The following is a 25,125-nucleotide window of genomic DNA, read 5'->3' as shown; positions in this document are numbered from 1 at the left end:
TCTTTTGGGATGGCGAGGACAGGGGAGAGGAGACTTGACTTCTCTCCCAGCCCTGCCACCAACCTGTACGTGACCAGGCTGGTTCCCCCTTCGCCCTCCCCCTCTAGGTCTCAATTTTCTCATCTGCAAAGGGGTCACTGGCATCCACATGTTCCTGAACAGTTCCCAGGCCCCCCTGCAGCTCAGGCTGGACGCGTGACCAGCTCTGGCCCATGGAAGCTGAGAAGTGACAAGTGTCATTTCTGGACTGAGATGGTGAAAGGTCCAGGGTGCCTTCCCCACTTGTCCCTTCTCCCAGTTGTCAGATGGATGATGCCTTGAAGCTGCAAGATGCTGGAGCCACAAAATGGAACCTGCCCTGCACCGGGCTGGGACGTCAGCAAGACGTCAACTTCTACCAGACGAAGCCCCTGAGATTTCGGGGTTTATTTATTACTGCAGCATAGCCTGGCCTAGCCTAACTAATACTCTGTTGGCCTAGAAACCTCTCAGGATCTTTCTAGAGGACCAGCAGGGGCCCTCTGGCCTGGGGGCTCCTGACTGGCCAGGGTACCTGGTGGCAGGTGATGAGCAGGGCCGTCCAAACAAAGAAGCCAGAAATGGCCTGAGCGGCAGTTGTCATCAGGAACACCGGCTGCTCCATGGCTGTGGGGCTGCCCTCGGGAATCGCAGAGACGCTGGGTGAGGCTGCCGCAGTCGTGGGCGACGCCGGATCCGGGGCCACTGCGGCCCCCCTCACCGTCATGGTGCCCAGCGGCAGGGGGCTCCCTGAGAGAAACCCTTGGAATAAGCGATGAGCCGGCCTGCAAAGAGGAAATCACAGTGTTAGCCTCCTTCCAGGATGAGTGAGTAGTGGAAAGAATCATCCAGGTCTCTACGTCCACCTTCAAAACATAACCAGACTCTGACCACATGTCACCCTGGCCCCAGACATCACCCTAGCCCCAGTCCCCACCGTGTCTCCCCTGGATTAACGGAACAGGCTCCTGACCAGTCTCTCTGCTTCTGCCTTTGCCCCTGCTGTCCAATCCCCACACAAAAGCCATGTGAGCCTTCCCAAGACGTTAACCAGACCAGGCTCCTCCGCTCAAAATTCTCCAATAGCTGCTGTCCTTAAAATGGCCCACAAGACTGCCCAATGGGCTCTTCGTGGCTCTCTCACCTCATCTCATCTCCTATAATTCTCACCTTGATCCATCACTGCAGCCACAATGGCCTCCTGCTGCTCCCTGAACATGCCAAGCCTGCTCCTGCTGCAGGGCCTTTGCACTGGCTGTCTCTCTGCCCAGACACACAGCAATGCCTTCAGGTCTCTGCCCTGACCACCTGCTCAAACCTGGCAACGCCTCCCCCACCCCAGGCTCTCCTGACCCCTCGACTCTGCTTTATTTTTCTCCAGAGCACTCATTGTCATCTGCCTCCATCTGACAAACTGTACATTCACTCATATATTTGTTAACTGCCTCCTTCGCCAGACTCAAGCTCCCCGAGGGCAGGGGCTCTGTTCTGCTCATCACTGGATCTCTGGCACTTGCTGGGCACACAGAGGGTGCTCAGTGAATACCTGCTGGATCTGGACATCTTCCCAACCCGGCAAGGAGGTCATCTCCTCTAAGGGCTTGCGCCTTCCCTTCACCGTTTCTCCTCAGTTTTCCTAACAGCTCAGGCCCACTCCTCGCCATCCAGCTGTGCTCTTCTGGAGACTTTGTGGCCCTTCCCCACTCTGTGCGCCTACCAACTGCTCGTCTCTTCATTCAGCTCAGGTGCTACTCTTCCTAAAAGCCTGCCCCACGCGTGTCCTCCAATCAGGCACTTCCCTCCATTTCACACTGCTCCTCGTTACATGTAACACGTGGGTCTGTCATTTGCTTGACATTCTCCTCCTAAGACCGTCCACTCTTTGAAGCAAGACCATATTTCCATCTCTGAATGGAAGCACCAAGGCCATTTATAAAATTTACTTTATTATCTGTTGATTCTCACTCCATATTTCCAAAAGAATTTGAGGTACTCCACAGAGAAGCAGAGAAGAGAGCTGAGGGAACTGGCATAAAGGAGGTTCCTGGTGGGGAAGTAACGATGGGAGTGGGCAGGACACAGGATGGCATTCAGGGTCCCGTCCAGGTACCCCAGGTGGGCTCTCACGTCGGCCCCACACTTCCTAGTGGCAACCTCAGTACCTGTGGTAACAAATTAATGATTTCACATTGAAAAGTAACCCAGATGTCACCCAAGGAAGAAGTGTCATTAGGGTTCTCCTCGCAAGTTTACAAACAGGGGCCAGTGCCAGGCTGGAGGCTAGAACCCCTTTCAAAGAGCCAAGCCACTCCCGGGAGGCCTGCCGCTCCTGTACCCATGGGCATCTGAGTCCCGTGGCCCTGACAGGTGTCCCTTCAGTGCTGCCACCTGTTGACAGGCTGGTCAACGCCATCCAGGGGTCACCGAGTCTCCCTGCAGCAGAGGCCCTGGAAGACTAACCTGCAACGTGACCAGAGGGACATATGACCACTGAGGCAACGATGCAAAGTGGGGAGTGTGGACACTGGAAAGAGCCTGGCCGGAACTCGAGTCTCAGCTCCACCGCCAACCAGCCGTGGGCCCTCGCACAGATTTGCTGGGCCCTAGAGGGTCTCTGCTGCCTGACCCAGCCCCTAAACTGACCATCTCAGCCGGAACCCCAAGGTCAGCCCAGATGACCTCGCACCGTCCCTTCCAAGTCTCAGCTGATATTCTTGGCCAGAACACACTGACTGATGGGAGGTTTCCCTGGGTTGCGCCTGGGGCCCGCAGCCTGACCCCACTGTTCTTTGCCCACTGTCTCCCCACGCTTCCTGGCTTTGCCCCTGGCCCCTCTCCAATGTCACCAGCATCCTCTGCCCCCTTCTGCACCATGTCTGCTCTGAGCTGTAAGTTTTAACCCTAGGAGAGCCCTTTACATTTCTATTTTCCTGTAAAAATAAGTGATCTCTAACACATCAACAAAGAGATGAATCTAGATTAAAAACTCAGAAGTGGAGAAGGCATCTATATAAAGAATCTCAAAAATGGAGGAGTCTATATAAAGAGTGGTGGCAAGCTTTGAAAAAGAGACACAGTGATAACTCTAAGAATAGCTCCTGTGCGTATGGTTGCAAAACTGAAAACCAGGGCCAGAAATATTTCTTAAAAACGAAGATTTGGGTTGTAAATCATCGTCTTTGTCTATCATCCCAAATTAAATGAATAAACACGGGGAACTGGGGGGTGGGGTGCTAGAGGAAGTGCAAATACCCCTAAATCTTCCCCTTCCGAGTGAGGGTGAGGTGTGTCAAAGGCGATTCTGTTCTCGACTAAAGCAATATAGAGAGGCCCCTGTGTAGACTCCCCAGTGGCAAGGGGCAACCGCCGAGCTCCAATCCTGCCCACAGGAAGGGGACACCTGCCAGGCTGTCTGTTCAGCGGGTGGAGGCTGAGTGAAGGCTCCAGGCCCGGCTTCTTCCTGGGGCTGAGCTCGCTCACACTCACATGCCCCTCTGTCAGTCCCAGAGGGACACTCCACATTCAGAGCTCCCGCACGTTCCTCATGTAGGTCATTCAGTTCACAAGAAATCCACTCAGACAGAGTGGGTGACTTGCCCCCAAATCAGAGCCAAGACTCAAACCCAAGTCCTATAAACACGCTGTCTCCCCACCGCCTCCCACGTGGGGCCCTGGAGGAGCTGCCCCTCCCGCTCCAGAGGCTCCAAGCAGGACATGAGTCCTACCATAGGCCTGGGACCTCTCTGCAGGAAGGGGAGGGAGGTCCTTCCCAGGGAGGGGAGGCCACGACGCTGGGATGCTTCTGCAGCCTGACCCACGTGCGCCACGTTTCTGCGCCGGCGCCCTATGACTTACAAACCGTTCGCGGTACCCTCGGGCAGCCCTCACGGTTCATAGACCATTTCCCCAATGTCAACTCATGTTTTCCTCACAGCAACTTTGAAGTAAGTAACATCTTCTTCATCTTAGAGGTGAGGAAGATGATGTGGAACTTGGTTTTACAGCCCCCTGGGTAGCACCAAATGATTCATAATATCCCGCCAAAGTACTTGAAGCAATCTCCTGACTCACAGACACATGGGCCCTGGCACCCATGAGAGGAAGGCGATGGCGGCTGGGACTCGCCCCGCCCTGCTCCCAGGACCCAAGGCAGCACACAACGCTGGACCCCGCACACATGCGTGTGTTGAGGGCCAGGGGAATGGACACTGGGGTCCCATCCTTTCACATTCAGGGAAGGCGCCTACCTGGGAAGGATCTCTTGCCTGTTCAGGTCCCACAAACCAGCAGGACGTTGGCCTGGTACAGCCCTGGACCTTGAAGAGGCAGGGATGATGCTGGCTGGTGCAGCCCCTTCGCTCCCCAGGGGAAAGAGGCCCAGGAAAGGGCCTCCATGGCTCCCCCTTTTTCAATACAATCCATGTGCCCCAAGGTAGGCAGGATGCATGAGATGAAGCTCAGACCCCAGATGCTCTGGCAGGTCCCCATTATTTTCTTCACTGACTGAATGTTAAACTCCTGAGGCAGAGGGCCCTGAGGAGAGATGCTGGAATCATCTTTCCAACAAACACATCCTGAAGCCTCTGGACACTGGAAGATGCAGGCTCGGCCTTGCACTCATAGCTTCTCCAAATGCCTGCTCTACGTGACACGGGTAACCTGGGCACCTTACCTAGTGCACTGCACAAGAGGTGAGTGCCCAGCACTAAGGGAGCCCAAAGGCAGCATCCACTGCCTTGGACAAGGCTGTGGAGAGGGTCAGAAAGGCTTCAAAGTGGGGGGACTCTGGGGCAGAGTCTTTTTTTGTTTGTTTGTTTGTTTATTGCAGTAACATTGGTTTATGATATTGTAAAAATTTCAGGTGTACATCATTGTACTTCTATTTCTGCATAGACTACATCATGTTCACCACCAAAATACTAATTACAACCCATCACCACACACATGTACCGAATTATCCCTTTCGCCCTCCTCCCTCCCCCCTTCCCCTCTGGTAACCACCAATCCAATCTCTGGGGCAGAGTCTTGAAGAAGCACAAGCAAGCTCAGCTTTGAAGTCACCGAACAGGCTTCCCACTGCACTGCACCACCTGCTCAGCTGGGCAAGTGACTCCACCTCTCAGAGCCTATTTCTTCATCCATAATGTTTCAGAGTAACCACGTACTTGACGAGGAGTATTCTACTTTACAGAAGGCCCATTAATAAATGAAGACAGAATGATAGAATAAAAAATGACCATTCTGTAACTCCTAACACAAATAACGGACGTAGATATGGATCGTCAGTGGGGGATAAAAGCACGAGGGAAAGGCTGATGCAGACTGGTGAGGGGTGGGTGAGGAGCACCCTCTGAACCCACAGTCAAGATCACTGTCACTAATGGGGCAGCCAGGAGGTGCGAGCCTCCTGAGGGGACGCACAGGAAGCACACAGCACCACCTGGGAGAGACTCTTGCCCCAAAAGTGAACTGGGATCGAAACAAGCCTCTAGAACTAACCACCAGCATCCAGGAAATACAGAGGGTAGCGGAACAGATTAAATGAAACCGTGAGGAAGTGCAGCCAAATCTAGACCTGAGGACAGTCTGTAGGACAAACGACCTGGCTTCCCCAACAGATTAGTGGCTTAAAATCAAAGGTGGTTGAGGGGCTGTTACAGAATAAGAGAAAATGTAAAAGTAAAAGTCCTCATCAATGGAGGAAGAATAATCTTTTCAATAAATAGTGCTGGAACACTGGACATCCAGAGGCAAAAAAAAATGAACCTTAACCAAAACCCTTATACATATACAAAAATTAATTCAAAATGGATCTTGGATTTAAAAGTGAAACGTAAGACTATAAAACTTTTAGAAGACATAGCATAAAATTTCTGAAACGTAGGACTAGGCAAAGTGTTCTTAGACTTGACACCAAAAGCATGACCCATAAAAGGAAAAATTGACAAACTGGACTTCACAGAAAGTAAAAACGTTTGTGCTGTGACTCTGTTAAGAGGATGAAAAGACAAGCCACATAATGGAAGAAAATATTTGCAAGCCACATATCTGACAAATAACTAGCTTCTAGAATATAGCAAGAATCCTCAAAGCTCAACAGTAAAAAAACCAACCATCCAATTAGAAAATGGGCAAAAGACATGAACAGACATTTCACTCAAGAAGGCTACATGGCCGATAAGCACGTGAAAAGATACTCAACATCATTAGCCATTAGGGAAATGCAAACTAAAACCAAGGAGCTATCACTACAGACCTATAAACACAAAATAGTGACAACATCAAAGGCTGGCGAGGAGGCGGAGAAACTGGATCTCTCACACATTGCTGGTGGGAATATAAAAGGGTAGAGCCACTCTGGAGACTGGCAGTTTCTTATAAAACTAACATTCACTTACCCTACAACCCAGTACTCACTTAGACATTTATTCTAGAGAAGTGAAAACTTATGTTCACACAAAAACCTGCACATGAATGTTCATAGCAGCTATATTTGTAATCGCCAAAACCTGGAAACAATCCAAATGTCCTTCGATAGGTGAAAGGTTAAACTCCGGCGCATCCAGACCATGGAATACTACTCAGCAACAAAAAGAACAGACTACTGACAGAGGCAGCAATGCGGATGGAGCTCAAGGACACTGTGTGTAGCGAAAATAGCCAGTCCCAAAAGGTTACATACTGGCTGGTTCCGTTTATACAACATTCTCAAAATGACAAATCTATAAAGATGTGGAACAGATTAGTGGTTGGCAGAGGACAGATACAAAGAGGGCAGCACAGGGAGTTCCCTCCAGGTGGTGAGATACTACGTGTCTTGAGAGTGGTGGTGGCTACATGAGTCTACGGTGATAAAATCGCATAGAACTTCACACACGTAAACACAGTGAGAACTGGGGCCGGCCCCGTGGCTTAGCGGTTAAGTGCGCTCACTCCGCTATTGGCAGCCTGGGTTCGGACCCCGGGTGCACACCGACACACCGCTTCTCTGGCCATGCTGAGGCCGCGTCCCACGTACAGCAACTAGAAGGATGTGCAGCTATGACATACAACTATCTACTGGGGCTTTGGGGGAAAAAAAAAATAAATAAAATTATAAAAAAAAAAAAAGAGTGAGAACTGAATCAGGCCTGTAGTCTGGTTAACAGCACTGTACTAATGTCCACTTCTGGTTTAAGTGATGTAATTTGTCACCAATGGGGGATGAAGGGCACATGGGACTCTACATACTATTTTTGCAACTTCCTGTGAGCCTCTAAGTATTTCAAAACAAAAAAGTTTGTTAAAAGTCCTTATCAAGTAGCGATGCATCCTGAACTATTTAAGGGTGAAAAATAACATGTCTGGGATTTACTCTTTAAAAAGGGGAGAGGGAAAGATGTGACAAGATTGTAAGATGTTGCTAACTGTTGAAGCTGAGTGACTGACAGGTAGAAATGCATTATACTATTTGCTCTACTTCTGTGTGTTTGAAATTTTCCATAATAACAAGCTTTAGACAGTAAAATGGCAGAATTTTCCACAAAATTTGTAATGAGATGGGCAGTGACTCAGGAAACCGTCTGTATCAGACACCGGCTGGTTATCTTGCAGAAAAACAATAAAAAGACTTGTCAAACCTAACAACTGAATTCATCACATTCTCCTTTTACAAAAAAACTGTTCCAAATTTGCCCTTTTCTGTGACCACTGGCTGTCAGATATGCTTCCCAGTGATGTTTCCAAAACATCTTTAAGCATGTTGACTATGTCCCTCGACAGGAAAGGCATGTCATCACAACAATGAGAAAGGAGCTGCTCTTTGAAAGAAGCCCAGGCTAGGGCACAGCGTTCTGAGAAAGGACATTCGGAAATGTTTCTACTGTCGCGGGCTTTCGTTACCAAAAACAATGTTAAGTCTGCAACTTACAAAAACTTGCACATCTGAACTCCTAAAAACCTACGTAACAGAATTTTCTAATCCGTTTAAAAATTTCCAAAGCAAGGGGATTTTGGACTTTTTTGTTAAGAACTTGAAAATAAAATACCTTCCATTTAGTTTACAAAAACATCTGATTGGCATCAGGGAGGATGGAAATGTACTAGCCAAATTTCCACAAATCCGCCACATACTCAGTGGATGGGATGGAAAAACGAGTAACCTGATTTAGAAAGCAAGCCAACGACGCGTTTCCTGTGTGCAGCGACATGTCCCAGGCAGGGCAGCCATTAAAGCCAAGTATCTAAACAAACCAGACGTAGAGCCAGACCTTCCAACCGCTCTCTCACAGAGCATTAAAGCACAATTTCCAAAAACAATCAAGCATACGAAGCCAGAAGGTTTTGTACCACCAACAAAATTTTAAAAATTTAATTATTACATCTTTAGCTCATCTTTTGATTTTTATTTTTGGTGTAGGTTTTAGGACGTACAAAGTATAACAGTGAGGTAATACATGTATATAATAACTACGTCGACATCCATATATTGGGGTGCATGCCCCAAAAGTTTTTTACTGATGGGGATGTGTGAGTAAAGATGGCTGAAGAGCGGTACTGTAAACGGTGGGAAAGCCAGTCACTGACACACTCCTCTCTTCTCCGCAGCCTCTGCCTCTGTCCTTATACCTCCCCGTGTCGTCTGGCTGGCTCCCTCAGTCCCAGGCTGAGAGTCAGACAGAAAGCACAGTCAAGGCTTGGTCCAGCCTCTCTCCCAGTGGCCTCACACCTGTGCCCGCATTCGCACACAGCCCCGCAGGCTGTGAAGAGGCCGGGCCACGGTCTACTTTGTCCTAGGCTCTGAGTCAGGGAAACTGAGCTGGAATCTCGGCACCACCACCCAGCTACGACTGGGCAGGTGACTGGTCTCTGAATCTGTTTCCTGGGTGCACCGTGCTGTAGCCAGGGCCCTTGGGCCAAATGACTTTAGGAATCTAGAGTTTTTCAGATTTTAGAAAGGATTATGGTGCTGTATATGGTGTGTATATGGTGACACCCCCACATAGTCTGGGCAGTACCCCAAAACCAAACACACAGTATTTCCATAGAGAAACGTGAGATATTTTTAAAGACCATAATTAGTCTCTCATCAATTCAGGTCAGATTTTTGCCACGAAATTAGTTTGCTGCAGACTTAGGAAGAACCTCTGGGATTTCGAGCGTTCTGGATTCCAGGAAGGTGGAGAAGGGACATGGGCCTGGACTGTCCTCCAGAGCAGCAGGAATCAAGAATTGAATGTGTCTTATTCTTTCACTTATTTTCAAATGTGACCATGTCCCTCCTCCTGACCTGAAATCCTTCAAGAATATGTCAGCATCTGACGGTGGGACGTAGTCCTGACTCCTCTGCAGAGAGCCCAGGGCCCTTGGCAGCTGGGTCCCAGCCTCCCTCCCTGCCTCCTCCCTGAGTGCCGGCAACAGTGGGTCCCTGCACGTGTAGTCCTCGCCTCTGTGCCAACGCGCCCTCCCCTCTGCCCTGGTCCTTGTGGTGAGTGTAAACTCCTCATTCATGAGTCATCCTAAACATCCTAAACACCCCAGCGCCAGCCCACTCCTGTCCAGCCGCACTATGCTCACTCTGCGGTACTAAGAGGTCGGTTCTGACAGTGTTCCTGTCACCCCACACCTGAGTCATCCATCTCCAGATCTAGCACAAGGCCAGACACAGAGTAGGGATTTGGAAAAGAAGAATCGATCAACCAACTGACCGACTGAATGCCTGGCATTAAACCACGTGCTACACACCATCACCTGGTCCCCTCCCCACCATCAACACTTTCCAGAGCTCAGCTGAAGGGCCTGGACGTTTGGCTGGATAGAGGGATGGGCCAGGTGAGGGCAGAGGATGGAGGCTGAGTCACACTGTCTCACGCACATCTTCCAACGTGGAGAGGCCACACCAAGGAGGCCAAAGGGACTTGTTCTATGTGCTCCATCAGGACATAACCTGGGTCACCTGGTGGGAGCAGCAGGAAGGTGAGAGTCCGCCAAGATAGAGACGTTTTTACCAACTGGAACAACCTAGCAATGCCTCTAGCATAAGGAAGCTCCCAATCAAACAGGGCGAGAAGTCCCCTGGGGCAGGAGGAACCTCTGTACGGTAGTTTACTCTTACCTGTCTTCTCCCCAACTAGTCTGCAACCCTCTGGAGGTCAGAGGTCATGTCTTATGTGCTACTCTGATCCCAGCACCCATCTCCAAGCCTGGACATAGTTAGCACTAGATATGCTCCGGCTGGAGAAGGGAACAACTGAATGAATGTCTGCCCTTTGCAGATTCTTCCAACTCTAAAACTCTACGACACCCGCCACCTTCACCACGTCAACCCCGGAGAATGGAATTTTCTCTTGCCACCTGCCCCCTGCGACATATCTTTATCCCCACCTGCCTTGACAGTCATCACCTTCCACGACCTATTACAGTTTGTACGTGGCACGTCTTCCCTGGTCTTTCGTAGCATTTACCACAATTGTGATTAGATTTGTTCCCTTAACACCTGTGAGTGGGGCTCCGTGAGGGCAGGGACCATGTGCCATGCTGAAAAAGTAGTTGCTGAATGATTGCTTTGGGGACAGAGGAAACAGCATGGACAGAGGCATGGAGACATTATGTTGACAGACACTCGGCCGAGGTGCGCCCAGAGCAGAGTGTGCCAGATGCAGATCAGCCTGCTGTTAAAGACAGGGGTTGGGGGAGTGGGCAGTGTGGCCTGATTGACAGACCACCCACGGCACACTACAGTTGACAAAGCCATCCTGACAGCCACGTGAAGGGATCTCGTTGCAGTCAGAGCATCTAGGTGGGGGTACAAGCCCCTGGGAGGGCCGCAAGGAGCACCGGGATGCAGAGCCCTGCTGGGCCGCCAAGCCACAGGGCTGGACGGAGCTCACTTCCCAGGTCCAGAAAGCCAGGCTTCAGGGGATCAGGGTCAGGCAAAGCCAGCTCACAAGAAAAAGGAGGAGTGCCAAGTTATGAACGTCCTCTCCAGCTCCTAGCAGGGGGCCAGAGAGCTGAATCAGTTGCCAGAAGGGCATTTGAGAGCATAGCATCAGAGTTTGGGGAAGCGGGGGGTCTTGAGTAAAATTCAACCAGGCCCTGGTGAGGCCTGATGAAACATGCCAAGCCCTAGACAACAACTCGAGTGACACAAACTCTCACTTCCCCTAATACAGCCCCCATCCCCATCCTTCTCCAGGGAAGACGCCTTCTGGCTGACTTCCCTTCTGAAGATTTCCAGAAAGCTACAAAACTATGTGTAGTCACTAAACTCGGCCACCTGCCTTGGAATTTAGGTATTTCAGAGAGCATCTCACTGTCTCATCCAGATTTTATTCTCAGAGTCATTTTCGCTTCATGTTCAGGGGACACCTGGCTGTTGTGCCCACCCCCAGATTTCCTATGTGGAAGGTTGAATAATGGCCTCCTAAAGATGTCCACATCCTGAACCCCCAAACCTGTGAATATTTTACCTTAACTGGTAAAACAGACTTTGCAGGTATGATTGAATTAGGGATCCTGAGATAAAGAGATTATCCCAATTATAAGGGTCAGCCAGATATAAGCACAAGGGTCCTCAGAAGGGGGAGGCAGGAGGGTGAGAGAGTGAAGAAGGCAGTATGATGATGGAAGCAGAGAGGAGATCTGAAGGCGCCACGCTCCTGGCTTTGAAGATGGAGGAAAGGGCTGTGAGCCAAAGAATGCAAGTGGCCTCTACAAGCTGCAGAAGGCAAGATTCCCCTAGAGGCTGCAGAAGGAACACAGCCCTGTCACCACCTTGATTTTAGCCCAGTGAAATACCTTTTGGACTTTTGACCTCAAAACTGTAAGATGATAAATTTGCATTTTAAGTCACTAAGTTTCCAGCTATTGTGACAGCAGCAGCAGGAAACTAACACACCCAGTTTGCAGATGAGGAAACAGAGGCTGGGAGGGCTAAGGAGTTTGTCCACAGTCCCCTGGTAAGCAGCTCCGCACAGCACCCTTGCCGTACGGTCAAATCCACAGATTTCTGAGGACCGTTGGAGAGAGGTGGGCTCTGAGTCAGACCACCCAGACTTGGCTTCCAGCCCTGCCCCATACTAGCTGTGTGTCCGTGGGCAAGTCACATCACCTCTCCTTCCTTCAGCTTCCTCAGCTGTGAAATGGGGCTGCAGCCACACCTCCCTCTGAAAGAGCTGCGAGGAATAAACAAGTTAATACAGGAGAGCGCTCAGGACGGGGCCTGGCACTAGATAATGTTATCTACTGTGGCCACGCTCCTACTGCACCCTCATTTCACCCTTCAGGCTGGGAAGTCACATTCCCAGCACACTCTGAGATCCAGGCCAGTCCTGTCTCTGGTTGTTGCTCTTTTTTAAACCTTCTGAGGTCATATTTTCATTCGTTAGTTTCAAATCCAAACCCTTTTGAGCTGCAGCCACAAAGGGCTCGCTCAGGCAGCTGCCACATACCCACAGGCCGAGCTAAACTGGCAACCTGTTTGCACGCACATCTCCAGAATATTACCACAGCCTGGGAGGGATTTTTGTTTCATAGATTAAAAAAATTTTTAATATATATGGAGAAATTTCCATCTTAGCGTAGCTCACTGGGTAGAATTTGACCTGGGCACTGTTAATCTGAACTGGCCACTTTGCTCCCACTTCAGCTGCCTGGGATGACAACAGCCTCCTGCCCCTGGGGCTGTTTGCCTCTGTGAACTTCTGGGCAGCTGCCTTTTGGGGGGAGGCTGACCCACATCAGAGCAGGCCAGCAACCCACAGCCTGGCCCTCCTCCAGAGACGATTAGAGGGAAAGAGTGGCCAGAGGCTGGGCAGTTCTGCCTGGTTAGCCTTTGGAAAAAGGATCACATGCCCTCCTGAGGGGGCAGGGTCCCACCTCTCAGGCCCACTTCCCTTCAATCCACACAGACAAGCCGAGGCCACGCTAGTGGCCACATCTTTCCCCTTCTCCTGGGGCCAAGTTCCCACGAATCTCTCAACCAGGAAAGAAAAATCATCCAATCGCGTATCTATCCTTCACTTGCGGGGGCAGGGGCAGAAATAAAAGGGAACAACAAAGTAATCCAAAATCCCTCAGTGAGGGCTTACTTAATTCAGCCTTGTAATTAAGCCTTTTTTTTTATTAATACATACCAGGCCAAATCTTGACCATCTCAGTTCTCTCCCAAACTAAGAACCAATGGGCGAAGCTCAGCCTCTTTAGCTGGACTTTGCATCCCTCTAAATGTGACCACCTTTCCAGCCAGTGAAACCCCGCCCTCAGCACTAGCAAACAGGTCCCCTTCAGATGCAGCATCCTGAACCTCAACGGTCCTCCTGCCCCACGGGAGCAGGCCGTCTAACCTGCCCAACCCTGGGGACCCCTTCAGCAAGAAGCCCGGCTCCGGCCCAGTTACCTCGGTAAGAAATCCCAGCCTGAACTTCATTCACACAAATACTGAGTGGGGGGAGCCAGCATTCCACGCCAGGTGTACCCCAACATCGAGTGCGCGTGTCCCACAAACAAGAACAAGACATTTCAGAGCAGCCCTGTCATAACAGCAAAAGGCTGGATACAACCCAAATGCCCATCCTCAGTAGAATGGGTAAATAAATCATGATCTATTCAAACAGCAGACTCCTACGCAGCGGTGAACAAGAGCAAGGGCTGCCCTACACACCTGGATGAAACTCACCGGAGTATTTTCTGTGTGATTCCATTTACGGAAGGTCAGAGTGATGAGGCGTGAGTAGTGGTTACCCCAGGAGGAGGCCCCAGGGAGCCTTCTGGGGTCCTGGGAATGTTCTGCAGCTTGATCTGGACAGTGGTTTATATGGATATTTACAGATGTAAAAACCCATTGTGCTGTACATCTGAGATTAGTGTACTTTACTGTAATAAGTTAAACCTCCTTAAAAAGTTTAAAAGTGTAAATATATACCTTTGAGCCCCTTCTATGTGCTAAGTCCAAAGGGTATCTCAGACAAGACTCAAACCCTTTACGAGCTTATAGTCGAGTAGGGAAGAAAATAGGCTCAAATAATACAAGGCTGTTGGTGGCCAGTGGGACAGATAATGAGAGTGGCCAAGGGTATCAGTATTACTCGAGATTTGGAGGAAGTGATAGAATAAACTGATTAAATGCAGTTTTAGAGGCGGCCAGACCTATGTCCAAATCCTACTTCTCTCTGTGTGGCCTGGACACGATGTTTGCCCCGCTTCCTCATCTGTAAGGCGGAATCACAGTGGCTGACCTCCGGGGTTCTCGTGAAGATGCAAGGAAAGAATGCACACGGACACTCAGGCATGAGGCTGCTGTTATTCCTGCTGCGAGGCTGGGCCCACCCTGTGCCAGGCACTGGGGTTCATAGATGTGAAACAGGCCCTGCCCCCTACAGCTTCCAGTATCACCATTCACCCACTCTGCAAACATCTAACAAATCAGGGGCTGTGTGCATTACATGGACTTCGCCCTAAAAGAGCTGGCAGCCAGGCAGCGAATCAGAGACAATGTAAAAAGGCTTAAGTGCCGGAGGAGAGGAACAGATAAAGAAGTGGGGAGGTCAGAGGGCCATGCAGGGCTGGAAAATGAGCTGGGCCTTGAAAGGCAGATAGGATTTGGGCACATGGAGACTGCCAGGAGGGAAAGGCAGGCCAGCAGAGGGGACTGCCTGAGCAAAGGTGTGGAGGTGGGACGTCAAGGAAGCACACAGAGGCAAGAGCAACTAGTCAAGTGTGGCTCAAGTGGCCGGCCCAATGGCGTAGCAGTTAAGTTCGTGCGCTTCGCTTCAGCGACCTGGGGTTCAGAGGTCCGAATCCCGGGTATGGACATAACGCACCACTCATCAAGCCATGCTGTGGCAGCATCCCACATACAAAATAGAGGAAGATGGGCACAGATGTTAGCTCAGGGCCAATCTTTCTCACCACACACACACACAAAAAAAGTGTGACTCAAGAAGAGGCCCCATAAAGAGGGCCTGGGACAGGGCCTTTATCTTTGTGTCAGCGAGGAAGCTCCTGAAGGTCTCAGAGGTCATGAGTTGAGCACATCAGAGCAGGGATTTAAAACAACAAGCGAGCCAACAGCAGTGTTTCAGAGGGGTCGTCAGTGGGGGTGGCAACGTTTCTCCAGGGCTGGGGCTGGGGGTCATATTTACCAAGAAACACCCCAACCCTCACACCCGCTTCCCTTTGTGAGACCCAAGGACGTATTTCTGATTAGATGGTGGTCAGGGGCCTGAGTGAGGCTGGCAGGTCCTTAAGGGGGTGGCCAGAGTCTTGACCTTCCTGCACTGGGCAAGGGGTGGGGATATGTTTCTTATGGTTCTTGTTTATTTCATTTTATTTTAATTTTTTGGAAAAAATCCTATGTCTACATGATTCAGCACTCAAAAGGAACAAAGAGTCTGCAGTGAACGGTCCCCAGCACCAGCCCCCGTCCCAGAGGCACCACAACCACCACCTTCTTGTGACTCCCCAGAGACCTGTGTACATACGTAAGCAAATGCTCTTATTATCTTCCTTTACTTTTAGAGGGCAGCATACCAGGCACACTGCCCTGCACCTGCTTCTTTCACAGCAATCTATCTTGGTGACTGCTCCATATCTACGCATGGAGTCTCCATCTTATTTTTTATGGCTGCACAGTATTTCACGGTTCGGAAGGACCATAATTTGTTCCTGGTCCCCTGCTGATGAACAGTTAGGCTGCTTCTCATCTTTTGTTATTACAAATAAGGCAGCAATGACTAATCTTCAAACACGTCATTCTGCACACACGTTAACACATCTGTAGCATAAATTCCTAGAAGTGCAACTGTGGGGTGAAAGTATACAAGCTCTCTAATTTTGAAAACATTGCTGGAGAGGCAGATACATGTAAATCGCTTGTCTAAGAAACAAGCCTAGGGGCCAGCCCAGTGGCGCAGCAGTTAAGTGCACGCGATCCGCTTCCGCTGCCTGCGGTTCGAGGGTTTGGATCCCGGGTGCACACTGACCCACCGCTTGTCACGCCATGCTGTGGTGGCGTCCCACATAAAGTAGAGGAAGATAGGCATGCATGTTAGCTCAGGGCTGATCTTCCTCACAAAAAAAAAAAAAAAAGAAAGAAAGAAGCCTAATTATTGGGAAAAATACACAGACAATATATAGTTTTAAGGGTGCCCGACAAAAAAACGGTAGAGAAAAGCCTTGTTTTCAGCACACAGAGCACTGGGTCAGGAGATGGTTCTGAACCCAGATCACCTCCAACTCGCCCAGCACCCTGGTCCATGAACTTGCATTTCCTCACCTGTAAGTGAAGGGCCAGACCAGCTCAGCCCCTCAGACCCCCGCAGCGCAGACGGGCTCTGAGGTCCTGGTTCCACGGCAGGTGGAAGGCTGGACAGTGGCTGGAGTCACCATGACACCCAGCCGTAATTGGTCTCCCTGGGCAAAGGTGCCAGGGCCCAGAGGAGGAGCAGGCAGGCCAGAGCGTGCGCTAGAGGCAGGCCTGGCGGGGATGGGGTGGGAGTGGAGAGCTTGAGAGGGTCAAGTGCCTCCAAGCTGACCATCCCAAAGGAGTGATAAGCACCTCTCACCACTCCCCCTGCACAAGCTGTAGGGACACCACAGCCAGGCAAGACACATGCATGCTCCACGACATTCACTGCTGTGTCCATCATGGACCCGTTATATAATGTGTGTGCCTGACAGCAATGGCCACCTAAACCTCACTCTTCCAGCAGGTGGCTGACAGAGGATGGAGGCGGGCCTCTGGATACCTCGTGTCCTCCCTGTGAGTGAGGACAGCCGGGTAAATGCAGCAAGCAGGGCAGGGCTTCCTCCCAGCTCCACAAATCAGGCCCAACTACTGAGAACTGTGAATGAAAGAAATGGTCTTCTGCCCCCCACCGAGTGGGAGATACCTCTTGGCACACGAAGGACAGCACTAGACAGGAAGAACCCTCGCCATCCTTCCCATTTCCCAGCCCGTACTCCGCTCCGACAGGCTGGGAGGGCCAGGAGCTCCTGTCAATCAAGTCATACTTAAATGCACTGAGGTTGTTGCTATTAAAATTTTTCTAACCAATGCACAGTGCATCAACCTTTCTTTGTAAAGCAAATTATGTACTGTTTTGGTAAATCTGGATTCTCGCACATCCTATTTGTTTAAAACTCAAGGATAAACTCATATAGAGTACTTCCTCTTCCTGGAGGTGAGGCTGTGACCGCAATGCCCCGGGAGAGCTCACTTGGCCTCTGATCCTCTGATCCCCCTGTGTGTCATGCCTCTGTGGCTGCTCGAGGTAGTCCCACTACCTGGAAAGCCTCCGCCTTCCCCGTCTCCCAACCTCCACTGTCCATCAGAGCCCCCAGCCCTGCCTCCCTTCCCGCAGGGAGCCTTGGCTCCTCAGCCCACCGCAGACAGAGCAGACTGCTGCCTCCTGCGGCCCCCATAGCCTCGACCTGATCGTCTATTAACGCACTTTCTAAGTCTAAGCATCAGTTCCATCTGCTGGGCTTCCCTGCAGGACTGCAGGCTCTCCGAGGGCACAGTTGTGTGTGGGGAGGGACGGGGGACACGACACTCAGAGACCAGCAGGGGCACAGGATTCGAAATTGAAAACCTGGGTGCTTCCTTCCACTGGATCTTAGGCAAAGTCACCCTTCTGAGCCTCAGTCTATCTATCTACAAAACAGGCACAATAATTCCAAGGTTCCAGGGCCATTGGGAAGATTAAAAGATTTAATATACGTGAGATGTAATTCGCAAACTGCAAAGCCCTACACAAATTCCATTGAGGATCAGTAATATTACTATTAATTAGTATGTTAATATTAATTAATATTAATATCCTCATACACATCCCTCTCCCAACATCTATCATTGTGCCTTGCAGGCACCCAAAATGATTGCCAATGGAATCCCAGATTCTCTGTTCATTCTAGATGGAATAAAAAACATGGGTGCTAGAGATAGAGACCAGGAGCCTCTGCCAGTGGTTACAGTGGCGGCAGCAGCCGTGGGGTTAGTTTTTTTTCCCTCGGCACTTTCCTGTAAATGATGACCCAGAGGGCTTTGGGGAACAGCACCGCCAGCAGAGTGCAGGTCCTCGGCCACCTGCCAGCAGGACAGGGCCTCCCTGGGTGCGGGCTTCCACAGGGGCTGGAGCAGGAGAAAAATAAAGGTACCAAACACCACACATGTCCTCCGTGGTGGGGAGGCCATCTGATCTGAAAATCCCTTTCAGGGTGACAGACGCAGTAACTTTGAGGTCTCACCCCACCCCATTCGTGGGGGTAGGGGGCAGCCATCCTAGGACCACCCATGGCCCGCAGGTACAAGGGCCCACAGATCATGGCTCCTCAGAGAGGAGACTGGAGTCTCCAGGAGGATCACCAAACAGATTACAGGTTGGAAAAGAAGACACACACACACACACCTCTTCTCCACCCATCTTCACGCGATGGTGAAGAACTACTCTCCCTCTAAAACAGAAACCAGACCCCTTCTCTTGCGGGCTCAAAGCGTTCTAACCCGGGACCTCACCTGAGCCTTGTGGCATCAGGGGGTAGGCAGAGGAGGTACAAGTAGCCCCGTCACCAGGTTCTCTGACTGTGCAGCGCCCTGTCTGCCACTCACACCATAATGCCATCCAGCAAAAAGGCTGGGGGCCTCATCTTTCCTGCAGACAACTTGAAATAGAGCACCAAGGGCTCTGTTTTAGAACTTCTCTGACATACATCTATGGCTAACTTTTTAATTTCACGGGTAAACACTTATGACCTGGTAATATGTGAACAATGAGATAACTTGGGATTATGCCTAAAAAGAAAATATGCCCAAACTTCAACAGTGATAATTTCTTGGTTATGAAATTTGGGGTGATTTTTATCCTTATCCTCCAATCTTTTCTGTGTTGCAAGTTTACTATAATCAGTAAGTACTATTTTCAAAAGCAGAGAAGCCTATTGTTTTTCAATGGTTGAAACACTGAGATCAATACTGCAAACTTTCCATTAAATATTCACTTAGTTGTGTGTGACCTTTTAAAACACGGTATTGCTGGAAGTGACGCAGGTTAGGCACAAAAGTTTTCTGGGTGGGATCTTCCCTCTCTGGTTTCCGCCCCAGAGGAGAAGGAAAAGGAGCTGACTGTGGGGCTTCCTGCCTCCCAGCCCAGGCCTGAGACCTCTCCGACCATCATCGAAGGGAGCCTGCCCTTGGGCAGACCCAAGGCTGTTTAACGTGCCCCATCAGCTCCTGATAGAAGCTCAGTTCTAATAAACGATCCTGTTCTGATCGGCCTTAAAATCTGTGACTTCTCAATAATAATTCCAGCTTTCTCCTGAGTGGCAACAGGAACCCATCCTATCATTCATTTGTTTAGTCAAAAACTTTTTCAGCACCTACTCTGTGCAAGACATCGTGCCAGAGTCTGAGCCATCATTAACCCAAGAGTGGAAAAACGACCAACCAGAGGCCACGTGTCATCCTTCTAAGTTCTGTCCAAGCATAGGGTTTCAGGCGCGCACACTAAAACAGGAGCAAACAGGAATGTGAACAAATGCTGCCTGGGTGTGCAGCCTAATTCCGGCACCCGCCTCCCAGTCCTTAGGCAAAGCAGGGTGGGAGAAGGAGTCCCTGCTGGGAATGCTGGCAGCTTAGCTGCACTGCACAAGGTGTCTGCACCACATCTCCCTTGGCAGAGATGGACGCGATGGGGAGGGGACATGAGAAAACCCCAATCTTGGCGACCATCTAATTCTTCTCTCCACAGCCCCCTCCCACTTTACTTCTCCCCTTTCCTGTCCTCTCTGAGGCCGAGAAGATCACATTCGATTAAGATTTATTTAGGGCCTACTAGATGCTGGGCCCCAGCGCCAAACAATTTTACAGACAACGCAGACCTCTGCTTTGCACATGCTGTTCCTCTGCCTGGAACTCACTTTCTCTCCTTACACGTGGTGAAAGCTCATGTCACCTCATCTGAGAAGCACGTGCCCAGGCGGGAATGCCCGAATGTTCCCTCAGAGTACCCAGAACAACTGTAACTGCTCCTGTGTTTGCTGTGTCTCCCCCAGCGGGACTCAGCTCCAAGGGCAGCTCCCCGCACACAGCCCGGCACGCAGACGTGCAACACCTCTTTTCTGAATAAATTACACGGCCTGTAAGGTAATGATAGAAGCCAGTGTCTATCGAGCACGTGCTACGTGCCAAGCGCCATGCCAAGCTCCACGCAGACATGAGGTCATGACCCGTGTGACTGCTATACTATTATTACTCCCACTTTACAGATGAAGGAAATGGCATCATTTCCCCCTATTTTTAAAGAATGGGAATTAGAACCTGGTAAGTAACTTACTCAAGGCCACAAGACGAATAAAGAAGCAAGGATGTGAACCACCAACTCCCAGTTCTCTGCCATCTCCCAATTCTCTCGAGGTCACCAGGACAGCTCAGCATCTTATCTCCCTCTCTCCCTAGTGCCCAAAGGGGCATTACTTTCTCCTGTGCTGCCAGTGACCATTTTTGTCCCCCTCCTGAATTCACAGCCTCCTCTCTGAAGACAGCCAATTCAGCAGACCTCTCCGACTCCTCCCTCACATCCTATACCGTCAGCTCCCACACCCGACGTGGACCCCCTCAGCTGTGCTTCAGCAGAGGTCTTTTGCAAAGACACCCTAGTCTCTCAGCCCCGAGGCACAGTGACAAGAGCAGCGGTGTGGATTCTGGCCACGGACACCCAGCTGAGCAGGTAGGTAGAGCAGGCACTGAGGAGGCTCAGTGAAGCTCACCGTGGGATCTGTAGTTAAACCCAGCCTCCCGGGCTCCAGTTCCTGCTCTGTCCCTACTCCCCCCACCTGCATCTATAGCACAGGGCACATGGAAGATGGACACCCAGTCCACAGCTGGGAAAGGGAGCCGCCTACAGATCTACGGCGCGAGAGGTCAGCGAGGACACGCGAGACCTGGGAGAGCCAGAGGAACTGTAGGTCCAGCTCAGTGGAGCCCATTCACAGCTGGCCACAGAGGCCAGTTTCAGAGCAGACACCATTACAACAGTGGGCTCCAGAGGCCTGTCCTGGGTCACACAGCGTGGTCAAGACCAGAAGCTGCTAGAAGAGAAGAAAGGGAAAGGCAGCAGGGACTAAAAGGGTGCCAGTGACCCAAGGGGGAGCAAAGGAGAGGGAGTCGGGGCTTCTTGGAGTTCTCCTCGGGAATAAAGGAAGAGGGATAAGAGATGATCATGCTGTTCTAACACACGGCGGAGGATGCCACTTCCTTTGTGAAACCTTCAGGGGCTCTCTGTTGACCACACTGGGGTCAAGTTCAAACCCTTAGTGGGGCCTTCAAAGGTCTTCACGTGCAGGCCCTCCACAGCCACGTCTGGAGGCGAGGTAGTTCAGGCCTCCACTCCTCTGCCCACGGGCTCCTCTTCCCCCATGGGCTGAGTGCTCCCGGTCCTTCAAGGCTCAGGACATTTTGTTTCTAGGAAGACTTCTGGCACATCCTAGGGTTAGTGAGGAAAGAGCACGGGCTCTGAGGTCAGACCTTCAAAGCTCAGCTCCACCAACCAGCACGGCTTTATCCTCCTAGGCTGCCTCCTCTGCAAAGGGTGAAGGTAACCGTTTCCGCCTCCCTGGGTGATGGGAGGATGAAACGCAGTAATTCATGAAAGCGCTTTGACCTGTGCCTGGCACACAGTAAGTGCTTAATAAACGAGCTGTTGTTCCTATTGTCCTCCAGGCCCCTTTAGGGCCCTCTGTTTCCACCACAAGTAGAGCACTGTCTCGCATGTATTTGTTATATGCTGGACTCCCTCAGCCAACCACACCTTTTAGAAGCATGACCCACAACTCAGGACTCTCCTCCTCAAGGCCTAGCATGGTGCCAGGCACACAGTAGGTCTTCAGTAAGTGCTTACTGCCCATGAAGGTCCTGTGGCAGACCCCACAGAGCTCTCCCAGGTGCCAGCTGCTGGCCTTCCACAACTCATGCAGCAAATCCCCAGTCTAAAGGCCCCGCAGAGCAAGAAGGGCATTCGCTGTTACTGGGTTTCAAAACAATAAAGGGTTGTACTCTGCCTCTCGGAGGCTGTTTCCACTCCAGGGAATTCACAGGGAGAAATGAGCACAGCAGGGACTGGAAATAGCACTGAGCCCCTCTCGGGGGGAGACCTGGGCCAGCCCGCCAGAAACCAGGAGCAAAACCTCAAAGGAAGAGGGGGAGAAAAGAGGCTCCAGACAGAGGCCCAAGCTGAAGAGAACTCGGCCAGCACGAGTGAACTAGGACAAGGAGATCACTCACACCCATCCTGCCCTGAAGCTCTTCTTCCCACCCACTTGGAGAGATTTAGAAGGGGTTCCTGGTATAACCCACCACCACATGGGAGCAACTTACAACACATCTAGAACCCCAAAGGCTGTACAAAGGCGCCCCAGGTTGCCTGTGGTTCTGGCGGGGGAGGGATTAAGTGCCTTCTCCACCCACATCGGCTCTCAGGGCCTCGTGTCTGGATTGGGGTCACCATCTATGTCCATCTCCTCAGCAGACTGGGAGCCCCTAGACGATGGGCACCGGGTCCCATTCATCTTCAGACCCCTGGGCCCCTAGATTGGTGCCTGGTACATAGTAGATGCTCAATAAGTTACAAGGCAGCAAGAGAGAGGTCCTGGTTCAGGGACAACTCCATCCAGGCCTGCCATGTACCAGGGACAAGCAAATCAGTACTCCCTCTGGGTCTCAGTTTCCTCATTTGCAATTACGGGTGACAACAGTTCCTTACTCACACAGCCGCTGAGAAAATTAACTAGGAAAATATACATGGAAAGCACCAAAGCATCAGATGGATGCTAGTCACCCTTGAAGCTTCAGCTCAGCAGTCCCCTTGTGATGGAGTCTTTTCCGCTGGCCATGTTCCCCCTCTCCCAGCCCTGAACCCACTCTGCACTCCCTTTACTTTATATTTTTCACATCATTGTGATTACTTGTTTTCAAGTTTGACTTCCCCATCGACCTGAGAACTCCTGGACGCTGGGGACATCGTGAGTTTGTGTCCAAGGCCTGACAAAATGGGCACACGGGCCTGGCTGCTGGGGCCCTCCCACCCCCAGTCTCAGTTCCGATACACACAGAACCCTCTAACAAGATGTCCCTATGTGCAGAGCTGAGGGGGCCCACCTAGCGTGCTGAAAAGGAAGGGAGATGGGAAGGGATGCTGCAAACATAACTCATGAAGTCACACCTCTGAGACCTGTGGCTCCTCGGCAGGTGCAGACGAGCTTGTTTGCCTGACTGACTCCACGGCCTCCAGGGCACAGATTGCTGCTTCTTCCCTTACATAAAGCACCTGGCACTCAGATAAATAATACATGGCCTTCACCTCACACACAGGTATCAGGCGTGCAAACACCTGCTTCACCCCACAGTGCCCTGGATGTGTATGTGAATGTGTGTGTCTGTGTAATGTCTGGCCTTGCATAACCCCAGAGGGGATATGGATCCGGAAGACACCCATGCCCATCCCCAAACCCCATTACCTTGCCATAGCCTAGAGTCAACTAGCACTAGACCCAAGCAGCGTGCCCGGGGAGGAAACGGACAACCTACAGGACGGATACACACCCGAAACCAGTCTCCACGGTCCCTTCCCAGGCAAATATCCCTGGAGCCCCAGGTTCCCGTCGGTGCCCCTCCAAACAGCTGACCTGTACGCAAGGCGTGTACACCCTCCAGGCACGAATCCCCGAAGGCCTCGCCAGGCCAACCGCCCTCCCAGATCACAGCCACCGCACAGCACAGGGCACGGATGCCTCCCCCACTCCCTTGGCCCTGCCAGGCGCCAGCACACCCACCGGGCGCACACAATCTCACTTGCAGAGAACCTATCCATCCGCCTCCCCTCTCCCCAGCCACCCCCACAGACAGGTCCCATTACACTGCAGCCGCCGGCCCCGCCACGTTGGCGAGGAGGGGGCCAGGGCACACCCACGGGCGGCCCCGAGACCCTGCAGGGCAGGGAGGGGACGCGAGGAGGGACGGGCACAGCGGACGATGCTCCCTCCCTCCCCGGCCGAGCCGGCCGCCTTCGTCCCCTCCCCGCGCGGGGTCTGGCGGCCGACGCTTCCCGCGGGGCGACCCCGCGCAGGCTTCTCCAAAACGGAGCAGCCCCCCGCCCCGGGAGCCCGCACCCCCTCAGGGCCTCCGGCGCGAGGCCGGCCGGGCGGGGTACCTCAGGAGCCCATGGCGGCGGCGGCGGCGGCGTGTGTGGGCGACGCGCGGCGGCCAGACTCTGCGGGCGGGGCGGGCGGGCTGCGCCGCAACCCGGGTGTCTCGCCGCCGCCGGCGCGTCCCGGGCCCAGCGGAGTGCCGCCGCGCCGCGCCTGCGCACTGAGCGCGCCGCCGGGGAGGGCGGGGCGGCGAGCGCGCGGCTGAGATCACCCGCCCGGCCTTAAAGGGGCCGCGCCCCGAGCCCCAGGTCTCCGCCGGTGATGGGGGCCACCCCGGTTCTCTTGTCGCTCACAAACAAACAGGCCAAGATTCTCCTCCCCTGCCTCCATTCGACTCCCCCAACCCTGCCCACCACAGAGCTTCCTGGGGTGCACGGACAGAGACGTGGGCTCCAAGCTGTGTCCCAGACACTTGCTGGCTATCTGGCGCTTCACTTCTCTTAACCCTAATTTCCTCCATTCGGGCCTGTTCTGAAGATGAAACAATATATAATGGCTATTTGTCGAGTGCAGGATGCATGTGGAATCGTGGAATGAATTTACACCGAAGTGCTGTGTGCAGTTACGCGAGATGAAATTGCAAGGCACAGTAAAGGAGAGGCTCTCTCTTTCCACTCCACTTAGCGGCGCTTCTTTCTTGCCCCACCTCGCTCTGGGCGGCCTAACTAGCAGAATTCTTCAGATATCATTCAAGCCGCCTAGCCCATTGCCGTTTGCCAGGTCCACGCCTTACCCAGGTTAATTGAAAACCATAAAATCCAATCAAGTTCTGGCGTTGATGTGCTCAAGATCCCCAAATTTATTTATATCCCCAGCCCGGACTCCTCCCCTGAACTGCCTACTCAATACCTCATAGTCGAGGTCCAATAGGAGTCTGAAAGTCAATACGCCCACAACTGCACCCACTTCCCCCTCAAACATAGGCAAACC

At 51.8% G+C, this 25,125-nt stretch overlaps 1 protein-coding gene across 3 annotated transcripts in view; it reads right to left on the bottom strand.

Annotated features, from left to right (window-relative positions):
- Positions 1–24,288, bottom strand: part of TMEM184B (transmembrane protein 184B) — a 47,275-nt gene extending 22,987 nt beyond the window's left edge. For 2 of the 3 annotated variants that reach the window (XM_058568368.1, XM_058568369.1), the window contains exon 1: positions 554–800. In XM_058568368.1, the coding sequence (XP_058424351.1) occupies positions 554–745 (192 nt within the window). In that variant the 5' untranslated portion in view covers positions 746–800. Of the gene's footprint in view, positions 1–553; positions 804–24,197 lie in introns of those variants that run through there. The other variant, XM_058568370.1, reaches the window with a different exon arrangement.
- Between the last annotated feature and the right edge of the window lie 837 nt (positions 24,289–25,125).

The sequence above is a fragment of the Diceros bicornis genome, chromosome 25, assembly GCF_020826845.1.
Source record: "Diceros bicornis minor isolate mBicDic1 chromosome 25, mDicBic1.mat.cur, whole genome shotgun sequence".
Taxonomy (NCBI): Eukaryota; Metazoa; Chordata; class Mammalia; order Perissodactyla; family Rhinocerotidae; genus Diceros; species Diceros bicornis.
This window is presented reverse-complemented; position numbering and strand designations above follow the sequence as displayed.